The sequence below is a fragment of the Dipodomys ordii genome, unplaced genomic scaffold, assembly GCF_000151885.1.
Source record: "Dipodomys ordii isolate 6190 unplaced genomic scaffold, Dord_2.0 Scaffold110, whole genome shotgun sequence".
Classification (NCBI taxonomy): domain Eukaryota; kingdom Metazoa; phylum Chordata; class Mammalia; order Rodentia; family Heteromyidae; genus Dipodomys; species Dipodomys ordii.
Genome location: NW_012267326.1, coordinates 5742700 through 5755695, shown reverse-complemented (window position 1 = coordinate 5755695; position 12996 = coordinate 5742700). Strand labels below are relative to the sequence as shown.

Genomic DNA, 12996 nt, shown 5'->3' with positions numbered 1-12996 from the left:
AAAAAAAAAAAAAAATGTGCACAAAAGATTTAGTGGGAGGGAAGAAGGGAAAGGATAGCGTTGACCCCCCGCCCCCACCCAAATGTAATCTTTACCTGACTTGTGTAACTTATAACTCCTCTGTACATCATCTTTATAATAACAATAATTAAAAAAAAAGATTTAGGCTGGGAAGGTGGCTCAGTGGGAGAGTGCTTGCTTTGCATGCATGAGGCCGTGGGTTCGATTCCTCAGTACCACATAAGCAGAAGAAAAACCAGAAGTGGTGTTTGGCTCAAGTGGTAGAGCTCTAGCTTTGATCTGAAATGCTGAGGGACAGGGCCCAGGCCCAGAGTTCAGTCCCCACGACTGGCAAAAAAAAAAAAAAAAAGATTTAGTGGGCTAGGCACTGGTGGTTCATATCTAATCCTAGCTACTCAGGAGGCTGAGATCTGTAGTTCAAAAAGTCCATGTGACTCTTACTTCCAGTTCACCACCCAAAAAGCAAGAAGAGGAGGTATGGACTCTCTCATGAGCCTTTATAGACATTCAGTTGGCTGATTGGTTAAGGTGTATATGAAATATTTGCTTGCATGTAGGAAAGGAAACTGACGGATGACTACCTCCATATAGAGCTCTGGTGATTCAAAGATTTAAGGAGTGGAAAATGTCTCCTTTTGAATCAATTTCAGGAGGAGGGATGTTAGACAGTTATAGGCAGTATCTTTCACTCACATGGACTTAGGAGATGAGGCTTTGCAGGCAGACTACATTAGCCTGTGCTCAGTGGTGAAGGGCTGAAGGGCACAGAAAGACCTTTGCATGACAGTCTTCAAGCCATGACGAAGTTTATGACATTTGCATTTTCTGAGATAGTCCTCTTTGGTGTGGGTAAATCTCAACCAGACATGGTTAACACTTTGACTTTGAGGATGAACTATAATACTATAGGGCAGTGTCCCCTCCTCCTGCTGAATTTCTTTTTATGCTTTTGAATGCATTTAAAACTTGTTTTAAAAGCTGCATGCTGGTGGCTCATGCCCATAAACTACTTGGGAGGCTACTTGGGAGGTCTGGAGGAGGATCGAAGTTTGAGGCCAGCCTAGGCAGGAAAGTTCATTAGATTCCATCTCCAAAGTTGTCTGCAAATGAACAGGGCTGGAGGCTGGCATTAAATTATAGAGTACAGGGCTGGGAAGGTGGCTCAGTGGTAGAGCGCTTGCCTTGCATGCATGAGTCCCTGGGTTTGATTCCTCAGCACCACATAAGCAGACAAAAAAAAATTGTAGAGTACTTGTTTAACAAGTTCAAGGGCTGGGAAGGTGGCTCGTGGTAGAGTGCTTGCTTTGCATGCCTGAGGCCCTGGGTTCGATTCCTCAGCAACACATAAGCAAAAAGAAAAAAGTCGGAAGTGGCGCTGTGGCTCAAGTGGGAGAGTGCTAGCCTTGAGCTGAAGAGCTGAGGGACAGCGCCCAAGCCCAGAGTTCAGGCCCCACAACCAGACCCCCCCTCAAAAAAGTTCAAGGACCTGAGTTCAAACCCCAGTACTGCCCCCCTTTGCTTCTTTAAAAAAAATAAAAAGCCTTGCTTTGAGTTTTATTCCAGAAAGGCAATGCCTATGTGCCTCTGATCATATAAGATAATATTTATAGGTGGGCACTGGTAGCTCACGCTTGTAATCCTAACTACTCAGGAGCCTGAGATCTAAGGATCACTGTTCAAAGCCAGCCCAGGCAGGAAAGTCTAAGAAACTCTTTTTTTCCTTTCTTTTTGGTCAGTCATGGGGTTTGAACTCTAGGCCGTGGGCACTGTCCCTAAGCACTTCAGCTCAAGGCCACCACTTGAGCCACAGCGCCACTTCCAGCCATTTCTGTTTATGTGGTGCTGAGGAATCGATCATGCATGTGAGGCAAGCACTCTACCACTGAGCCACCTTCCCAGCCCCTCTAAGAGATTTTTTATCTCCAAGTATCACCAGAAAACTGGAAGTAGATCTGAGGCTCAAAGTGGTAGAATGCTAGACTTGAGCAGCACCCAGGCCCTGAGTTCAAACCAGTGAGAAACAACAACAAAAAAGAAGATAATATTTATCTAAATGAACTCCAGGAAATGGAAACAGGAAGTTTTTTTGTGTTGTTGTTTTTTTGTATTGTTTTGTTTATCTGTCTTTGGGAGGTTAAAGGAGAGACATAAAAAACGGAGGGGAAAAAAGACTTGTTCTACTGTTGTGTGCAAGTGGCGGGGGCAGGCGTACTCTTTCTGGTTAGGTTAAGTCGGTGTCTTCGTTGTTTGAAGGACATCGGCCGTCGAATTTGTGACTTTGACAAAGATTGACATCATGGCAGACGCAGAAAATGAAGGCCAATTCCAGTTCACTGGTATTAAGAAGTATTTCAACTCATATTCTCTCACGGGTAGAATGAATTGTGTGCTGGCCACATATATAGGCATTGCTTTGCTGGTCTTATGCTTTAAGTTAAGGTCTAAAAAGACTCCAACTGTGAAAGCAACATAAATGGATTCTAAATTCTCTGAGCTCATCTGTTAAATTCCCAAGCCTGGAGAAGCTAATGTCAACTCATCATGTAATACTCAATTTGTACAATAAATTATGAACCTGGAAAAAAAAAAAGACTTGTTCTAGATAGGTACTGGTGGCATGCCTGTAATCCTAGCTACCTTGAGGCTGAGAGATCTGAAGATCATATTTCAAAGCCAGCCCAGGCAAGAAAGTACATGAGACTTTTATGGAGTAGAGGCATGGCTCAATTAGCAGAGCACCAGCCTTCAGAAAAAGCTAATGAACAGTGCCCGGGCCCTGAGTTCAAGCCCCAGTAGCTACACACACACACACACACACACACACACACACACACACACACACACACACACACACACACACACACACACACACACACACGTTTTGTTCCAGAGTTTAGCTGACCAAGAAACAGACAGTGATTTTGTAGTACTTTCAAAGCTTAAGAAAACCAGGTCTGAGGTATTCACCTGTAATCCTAGCACTGAATGATCACAAGTTCACAGTCTAGAATATATTAAAAACTGCCCAAATTTCTGTGCTCTAGCTAGGATTATAAGGTATATACTACTACACTTGGCTAATGCCTTTTTTTTTTGCTGGTCATGGGGCCTGAACTCCAGGCCTGGGCGCAGAGTTCAGCTAATGCCTTCTTTTAATGTCACAGAAATGCAGATTCATAGAACATTAGAAACACAAAGAACTTTTTCATTGAAAGTTCTTATTGTATTCATCTCTTTTCTGTTCCAAAATATTATAAGATGATAAAGGATTTATGGGGGTGGGAATACTGAGTGTTGAACTCAGGGCCTTGTGCTTGCCAGTCAAGCATTCTAATGGCCTAGCCGTGCTGTCTCAAATGTATGCCCAGGTTCTCTTGGACCAAAATCTGCCTATTCATGCTTCCTACAGAGCTAGAATAACAGGTCCAAACCACTGTACCTTGCTACTGATTGTGACGGGGACTCATTCTTATCCCTGGGTTGACCTGGAACCTCAGTCCTCCTGATCTCAGCCTACCATGTAGCTTGCCATGACAAAAGAAGGGAAATTTTTTAAAATGAAGTCAACCAAAGGGATGCTGTCTACGCATGAGGGATTTCAAAAGATCACTAGAGAAAGGAAGTAGAGCCCAGTGCTGGTGGCTCATGCCTGTAATCCTAGCTACTCAGGAGGCTGAGATCTGACGATTGTGGTTCAAAGCCAGCCTAGGCAGGAAAGCCTATGAGACTCTTATCTCCAATTAACCACCAGAAATCCGAAGTGGTGTTGTGGCTTAAGTGGTAGAGCACTCACCTTGAGCTGAAGAGCTCAGAAACAGCATTGCTAGGTTGGAGCCTAGAGCTGGGTACCAGTAGCCCACAGTTGTAATCCTAACTACTCAGGAGGCTGAGATCTGAAGATTGTGGTTTGAAGCCAGCCCAGATAGCAAAGTCCATGAGACTCTCATCTCTAATTAGCCCCCAAAAGGCTGGAAGTAGAAGAGTAGCTCAAGGGTTAGATTTCTAGCCATGAGGGAAAAAGCCAAGGGAGAGTACAAAGCCAAGAGTTCAAACCCTACCACTGGCACAAAAAGAAATAAAGAAGTGAGACCTAATAGAAGGTCCTTAGATCAATTAAGATATTTTTCTTAGAACTTTGGTAGTTTGTTTTCCCAAGGTAGTTATTATGAAAATGTGAGCCTGGCCCCACTAGGCCTCTGTGGCTTCCTGTTGTGAAGTAAGATCTCTTCCTTCTGCATGTGTTCCCACTATCCATCACAAGATTCTCCCCAAAGTTTATTCTGCTACTCTGCCCTTGCTGCAGTGATCTGTAAGCCAAGCAAACATCTTTTCTTTATAAAGCTAGCCTGCCTTAGGTATTTTGTTACAGTCAGGGCAATGCAGGCACATGACAGAGTAAATACAGGGTATAACATAATTGAGCTGGAAATGAGACAGTTAATTAACCCCAATGTATTTCTCATCGAGTCTTTTATTCCTCTGTCCCTCAGATAGTTCATCAGGGAGGGATTATTTCCACTAGTCAAAAAAAGAGAATTTTTTTCCTTTAATTGTGTGTGGGGGAGGGAGGCGGGGCAGGGGCAGTTACTGGGGTTCGGACTCAGGGACTGGATCTGTCCTTAAGATCTTTTGCTCAAGGCAAGCACTCTACCACTTGAGCCACAGCACCACTTCTGGTTTTCTGGTGGTTAATTGGAGATAAAAGTCTCACGGACTTTTCTGCCCCAGCTGGCTTTGAGCCATGATCCTCGTTCTCAGTCTCTTGAGTAGCTAGGATTACAGGCGTGAGCCATTGGCACCCGGCCTACAAATCTTTTTCTTTAAAAATAGTTTTAAAAGCAAACAACCCAAGGGCAAAGACCTTCCACCTGATATGACTCTATTAAATCACCCTAAAACAGAGTTTCCAGGTGAGCAAGACTTGCTCTGTTACAGAACAGGACTGCTAGATAGGATGGTTCTGGAAAAGTTGATACATCTCTTGGCATTGCCATTACATGTGAACAACCATAAATACTGCAATAGGAAATAGACCAAGATGAAATAAACAGAAAAATAATTTTAGAGGCAACAAAGAACTTAAGAATTAGGAAAGGCCTTAAGTGAAACTGCTCAAATTTTGTGAGCGTATTGGATATAATGCATACTTAATAACATTTTTTCAGCTTTTTACTTAAGATAGTTCCAAAGTTAAAAGTTATATTCCCTACTCAAGTTTACCCATATCAGTATTTCATTCTGTTCCATTATTGTGCTTATTTTCTCCCTTGTATGTATGTATGTGGGTAAGCCATTGGAAAATTGAATACAACACAGTCCTTTACTCTTAAATACTTCAGGTGTGTGTGTGTGTGTGTGTGTGTGTGTGTGTGTGTGTGTGTGTGTGTGTGTGTGTGTGTGTGTGTGTGTGTGTGTGTGTGTGTCCTGGAGCAAGTCCTGGAGCTTGAACTCAGGGCCTATGCACTGTCCCTGAGCTTTTGTGCTCAAGACTAACACACTACCACTTAGGCCACAGCTCCACTTCTAGCTTTGTTGTATAATTGGCGGTAAGAGTCTCATGGACTTTCCTACCATGTTTGCTTCAAACTGCAATCCTTAAATCTCAGCCTCCTGAGTAACTAGGATTATACTGCCAGGCTTTTATACATTTTATAAGAATTTGAAAATATTCTCCCAAGTCATCACTCAGGGCCTGGATGCTGCCTTTGAGCTTTTTGCTTAAAGCTAGCACTCTACCACTTGAGCCACAGCTCCACTTGAGGGGGTTTTTTTTGGTGCTTAATTGGAGGTAAAAGTCTGGTGGACTTTCCTGCCTGGGCTGGCTTTGAACTGTGATCCTAAGACCTCAGCCTCCTGAGTAGCTAGGATTGCAGGCTTGAACTCCGAGCATCTAGCCTCATGCTCATCTTTGCCATTTGTTTCAAGCCTTTGGTTCTAGAATTGTCTGTATGATTCCCAGAATAAGTCCTTTCTTCCTTTGCCTTCCAGGAATCACCAGCCCTGAGCTTTGAATTTTTGGCCTCCCTTTTGGAAAAACAAATTTTAAGGATCAGTTTTTGATGGATTAACCGTTTTTTTTTCTTTTCTCGCTCTCTTTTTTTTTTGTTTTGTTTTTTTTATCTTGTTTATAGTTTGAAGGAATTCCAGAAGGACCTATTCCTCCATCTACACCCAAATATGCATATGGAAAAGTTGTTCTGGAAAAGGTAAGTAATACATAAATAAAGTACATAAATAACAGCAGTGCTGGGGGGAAGCCAGGAGCAAGGAAGTAGAGCTCAGCTGCAGTGGGTCGAGGTGCTGGCCAGGGAAAGGCTTGTGAGCTTTCTGTGAATTGGGTTTCAGCGAGCCTGGGAGTGGGTGCTGTTTCTGGGGAAATGGAGAGGAGAAGATGAGAAGATAATGCGTGCATGTTCACAGGAAGCACACGTTTGCACAAAATGGAGTAATGGGCATTCGCAGATAATTCTGTTCACTTTTCAGCTTTCCTGGGCAGGGCTAGGACTCTGTGGATATGACAGGCCATCTCATTATTCTGGCCTGAGAAGCTCTTCTCCATAATTTTCCCTATCCACTTGTTTTGGGGACAGTTCTGGGTTTAAACTCAGGCTGGTGCTCCACCACTTGAGCTATGCCTCCAGCCCAGTTTTATTGTGGTTGTTTTCAAGATAAGGTCTTATGAACTTTTCTGCCAGGCTGGCCAAAAGCCATGATCCTTCCACTTTCAGCCTCTCAATGAGCCACCATTGCCAGATTATAATTTTCCTTTTGTGTGTGTATGTGTACGTGTACGTTTGTGCACATATGCCAGTACTGAAAATTGAACTCAGGGACTAGCACTGTCCTCAAGTTTAAAAAGCCCTTACCACAGCTCCACTTCCTGCTCTTTTGGTGGGCAGTTAGAGCTGAATCTCATGGACTATCCTGCCCCATCTGGCTTCAAACCATGATCCTCAGATCTCAGCCTCCTTAGTAGCTAAGGTTACAGCTATGAGTCACCGGTACCTGGCATTTTGCTCCTTTTTAAGGAATTTCTCCAAGTTGTGGAATTTTGATATCTCTTGTCATATTATACTTAGCTTCAATCAAAATCATGTCCTAACTTTTATGGCCTATGACTTAATTAGAAAGTGAGATAACAGGGGGAAAGGCTAGAAACCAACCATAAATTAGAATTACAATAATCTTTTTTTATTATTTTATTTTATTTTTTTTTTGATTTTCTGTACAGAGGGGTTACAATTACATGGGCAGGATAATGCATACATTTCTTTTTGTTTTTTTTTTTTTTTTTGGGTCCGGTTGTGGGACCTGAACTCTGGGCCTGGGCACTGTCCCTCAGCTCTTCAGCTCAAGGCTAGAGCTCTACCACTTGAGCCACAGTGCCACTTCCAGCTTTTTTCTTATGTGGTGCTGAGGAATCGAACCCAGGGCCTCAGGCATGCAAGGCAAGCGCTCTACCACTGAGCCACCTTCCCAGCCCAATGCATACATTTCTTACCAAGCATTGCAGCCTCCTCCTTTGTTTACCCTTCACATCCCTTCCCAGCCTCCCCCTCCCCCCCCAACAATAATCTTTTTCTACATCCCACCTTCTTAAGTAATATAAGCCAATTTTTTTTTTAAGAGGAGGATGCTGGGCGCTGGTAACTCATGCCTGTAATCCTAGCTATTCAGGAGGCTGAAATCTGTCTAAGGATTGTACTTCAATACCTGCTCAGGCAAGAAAGTCCATGAGACTGTTATCTCCTCATTAATAACACAAAAAGTAGAGCTATGGCTCAAACGCTAGAGCACTAGCTTTGAGCACTCGAGCCCAGAGTTCAAGCTCTGGTACTGGCAAAAAAAATAAATAAGAAGGGAGGGATGATCATCTTAATTCTAGAAAAGACTGAAAGATCTTAATAGAAATGACTTTATCCAAATTCAATTTGTTTTGGCACTCTGTGTCCTCAGGTTTTCCCCTTATAATCCCTAACTCCTACATATATTTACAAGAAGAGAAACCATGAACAGTTACTTATTTCTTAAAAAATCTTGAGATTCTAAAATAGCATTGTAAGTTTTTATCTTGAAGCAAAATGCCAAACCTGATTGTATGATTTTTCCATTCAGGAAGCCTTCTGATCTGCTTGCTTGAGCTGTCGTAATAGTTTCCACCTGGCCTTAGGTCTGTGTGCTACATTCTTCAAAGACTGTGATCTGATAGGCATCTCCCTTTAGATCAATCAGACATTAATCACACTTACAAAGGGAGAATTTTCTAGTTGTTCACTGCCACAGCTACTAAAGGAAAAGCTTTTTGGCTTTAGAGCTATGAAAATTTACTTTGATGCAACAGAAAATAACTCCCATTGTTTAAACTAACATGATAAAATTAACAACAAAAAGGTAGCTTATGCTGAGTGCTGATGGCTCACACGTGTAATCCTAGCTACTCAGGAGGCTGAGATCTGAGAATCATGGTTCAAAACCACTCCAGGCAGAAAAGTCTATGAGACTCTGACTTTCAATTAACCTCCAAAAAGCCAGAAGTGGGGCTGTGGCTCAAGTGATAGAGTTGTTAATTAGCTTTGGACAAAAAAAGCTTAGGGACAGTGCCCAGGACCTAAGTTCAAGCCTCAGGACTTGCACTTGCATGCACACGCACACAAACACACACACACACATGCATGCACACACACACATGCATGCACGCACACAGAGTAGCTTAATACCAGAATTATGTTTACCATGAAGGGAAAAATATCAGAACATTAAGTGAGTTAAATTTATGCAGAGCATAGTTAATAGCATAAAGCTTTCACTGTGAGTTGAATTCCTTTAGTTGTCCTCACAGAACACCACCATGCGAGTAGCTGCTTTCATAGAATCATAATTTAGAACGCTTATTTGATTCTGCACAAGTAGCAAAGTTACCTTGGAAAGCATTCATAAAATTCCTAACCAGCCAGGTGCAGGTGGCTCATGCTCGTAATCTTAGCTACTCAGGAGGCTGAGATCTGAAGCTAAAGGTTTGAAGCCAACCTGGGCAGACAAATCTGAGAGATTCTTAATCTCTAATTAACCAGCATAATGCTGGAAGCAGGAATATAATACAAGTGACACAGCTAGTCTAGCTTTGAGTGAAAAAGCTAACCCAGAACTCTATGCCTTGAGTTAAGATCCAATATCAGCATAAATAAACAAACAAATGTTAGCCATTATCATGAGGCCATGGAATGCCCTGGGTTTGGGAGCCAAACATCATGGTAAATCTTGGCTCTACATTTGCTCAAGTGAGCCCTCTTGAGACTGCTCCTCATATAAACATGGGGACAGTCATGCCTGTCCCCCTGGGTGGCTGGTAGTGGCTTCACAAGGTTTGGTACAGTGGTTCCGTGGTATGGTACAATCGTACAATGCTCCTTCTGACCTGAAGTATACAGGACTCAACAATTGAGGGGTGTTGATGTTGTTATTGCACTGGAATAAGCATCTTGGATTGTCTGAATACAGAATTGAATTGAACATCGTGAATATTTATAATGATCTAGTGGTGGGGGGAGGGAGGAGTTGGGGAGGTGGGGGTGGGAAGGGATGGTAGGGGAAAAACAAAGAAGGAGGAAACAATGCTTGATAGGAAATGTGTTCATTACCTTACTCTTATAACTGTAACCCCTCTGTACAGTATCTTTATAATAAAATATATATATTAAAATGATCTATTGGTGCTGGATATTGCTATGAGTGCTTTATCTTGCATTTAAGGGGCTGATAATATGGTGAGAAAGAGATACAAATTGATAATGACCCAGCTTAGATCAGAAGAGGTAAAGTAATTGAACTTGTCACAGAGAAGTGACATGATAGCAGCGTATCTAGGCTAAGAGTCCTTGGCCTCTCTTGGCTTCCAAGTTAATGTCACTTGGAGAGGTTGCAAAAAGCTTTTCATCTCTAATTCATTTTAGGACCTTACACATGGAGCTTGAAGGAGATTATCATTTGAATGGCTATATTTGAAACTTTTTTTAAAAAAAGATATGATCATATATATTTATTTTTTGCTAGTCCTAGGGCTTGAAGTCAGGGCCTGGTGCTGTCCCTGAGCTCCTGCTCAAGGCTAGCACTCTACCACTTGAGCCACAGCTCCACTTCTGGCTTTTTGTTGTTGTTGTTTATTGGAGATAAGAGTTGCCTGGGCAGAAATGTCTGAACATTACTACCCAGGCTGGCTTTGAACCCCGCTCCTCAGATCACAGGCACCTAGCTGATCATTCCTATTTTTCATCAAGAGCTAAGAACAGGGCCTGGGAATGTGGCTCAATGGCATATACAGTGCTTTCCTAGCATGTACAAGGCCCTAAGTCTAATCCCCAGCTCCCTGCCTCCCCAAAAAAAAGAAAGAAAAGAGAGAGAGATGAGGAGGGCCGAAAAATGACTGGGAAGCAACAATGAGTGGGATTTGAATGGTTGAGGTTTAAGTAGGACTTGGGTCAAATCCACCAATATCTTTGATATTTTGACTTCATGGGAGCTGCTTCTCTGATTACTGGTCACCGGCCACAGCGACTGGAAAACTGCCTTTGCTTCTTTTCAGGTAGCAACCGTGACAGAAGCTCTTGATGTTCTGTGTCCTGGTGGCCCTATACAAAGCTATTATCCCTTGACGTTTATCCAGGTGAAACAGGTAGGCCTTCAAAGATACACCCCACCTTTTTTCTACTGTGCTTTGAAGATGGGCCAAAACATTCTTGGTTCAGCTGATTCAAAGCTCAAGAAAGGGAACCATCTCTCCAGGCCGTGAGCCTGAGGCTGGCACAGTGGGTGATCTTTCTATATTTCCTCTTGTTTCTTCCTGTCACTTGGCTTGCTTCACACACCTGTAGGAGTTACAGATTGAGTGCACCAATTGATCTAATAAATAAATCCCTAGTACTGGACATGGAACACACCATTTTAATACTTCACAAGGTGATTCGCTTGTCTGGTTTTAGTTTGCTCAATAGTATAGGGACTAGATTCTTGGACTGGATTTTTTCTTTTTGAAAAGAACAGAGCATATTTTGGTTTTTAGTGTCTATAGTTTTGCGTAGGTTTAATCTCTAGGCACTGGCCTCATATTTGTTTAGAAGCTTTTCACAACTTTTTTATTCTGATGAAAAGGATTGGGGTTTGGAGCTAGCCAGGGCAGACAAACTCAGGAGACTTTCATTTTGAATGAACCATTGAGAAGCCAGAACTAGAGACATGGCTCAAGTGATAGAACACCAATGCTGAGTAAAAAAGTCAAGCAAGGATGAGAGGCCCTGAGTTCAAACCCATGTACTGGCACCATAAAAAGATCAGACTGGAGGCATGGCTTAAATAGTAGACCACCAGCCATGAGCAAGCAAACCAAGCAAGCTGAAGCCCTGAGTTTAAACCCTGGTACTGGCAAAGTAGTAAGTAATTAAAAATGAAAATAAATTTTAGATTAATACTACCCTATTATCTAATAACATTTTGTATTGTGTTCAAATATCTTTAGTCATGCCAGTAGTACCTTTCTAATTCTTTGCTCAATCCAGTTTCCAACCCATTGCATTTATTTATAATCCTTCTTTGAACTTCTCTCGTCTGACACTGTTCCTCCATCTCTGTTACAACCTGGATATTTGTGAATAGTTCGGGCTGTTTGTAGACTGCCCCTCAATAATTAGGCTCACAACAGAAGAGACATGTTCTCCTCACGGTCTGATCCTCGATGCCTATGGGGTCCCTGGACCCTGCTGCCCTGTCAAGAATGATCACAGTGCTGTAGTCTTAACCCCATTCTATGGAGATTCCTTTCAGCAAGCAATGTGACATAGTAACAGCATGTTTACTCTTAGTATAGTTTTTGTATACTGTAATTATTTTCACTCTCATGCTTTTATTCCAACATGTGTGTGCACGCACATGTATGTGTGCACGTGCATGTGCTTTTGGCCATGGCTATGAGCCCCACTGAGGCTGGGAAAGGGATGAGCTCTGATCAGTTTTCCTCCCTCCCTCATTCTCTTCCTCCCTCCCTTCCTTCTTTCCTTCCTTCCTTCCTTCCTTTTCCCCCGCCAATACTGAGGTTTTAACTAGGGTCTTTTTCTGCACGAGGCTGGTGCTCTACCACTTGAGCCAAACCATTTCCAGCTTTTGGGTGGTTAATTGGAGATAGGAATCTGGTCACCAGGGCTGAGCTCTCTCTTGTGTTCAGTACATTGAATAATGCTATCCTCTATGCACATACATTTATATTGGCCCTGGGGACAAGTTCTCAGTCCTGGTACACACTGCCTATACATGTGTGTACATCAGTAGAATGGCACTTAATTTCCGCTTTCCAGGGTCATGGAGCAGTCCTGACAAAACATGGACACTGCTCTTGGAGCCTGGGGAGAGAGCTCTAGGTCAACAAGTGGTCACTTGAGCCATTGTCCTTAGCCCTTTCTTCCTGATCTGACCTCAGGCTCCTATAGCACTCTGGCATTGGCATCCTGAGCCCTGGCTCTTTCAGTTCTAGGACAAGCTCAAACAATACTTATTTCCAACGAACCTGTGGAGTTCCAGGGTTCAGTAGTGGGGCCCAGCTTAGTGACTCCTCCTCATCTCTTGAGGCTCAGCCCTCCTCAGCCACCTGACTAAGAACCCCCCCCCCCGACTTCTGCTTCCTCCTAAAAGCCCTGCACACTTTTCCTCAGCCTCAGAGGTGGCACCCCACCTTTGATTCGTGTCTATAAAATATAAGTACATGAGCTGGGAAAATGGCTTCGTGGTAAAGTGCTTGCCTAGCATGCATGAAGCCCTGGGTTCCATTCCTCGGTACCATATCAACAGAAAAAGCTGGAAGTGGTGCTGTGGCTCCAGTGGTAGAATGTTAGCCTTGAGCAAAAGAGGCTCGGGGACAGTGCCCAGGCCCTGAATTCAAGCCCCAGGACTGGCAAATATATATATATATATATATATATATATATATATATA

The 12996-nt window shown here is 42.9% G+C and overlaps 1 protein-coding gene and 1 pseudogene across 1 annotated transcript in view; both read left to right on the top strand.

Annotated features, from left to right (window-relative positions):
• Glb1 (galactosidase, beta 1) overlaps positions 1-12996 on the top strand; it is a 102537-nt gene that overhangs the window by 66544 nt on the left and 22997 nt on the right. Inside the window, 2 exon segments of the mRNA XM_013028493.1 lie at positions 6153-6227; positions 10601-10690. Coding sequence (XP_012883947.1) covers positions 6153-6227; positions 10601-10690 — 165 coding nt within the window.
• On the top strand, positions 2223-2595 carry LOC105994857 (annotated as a pseudogene).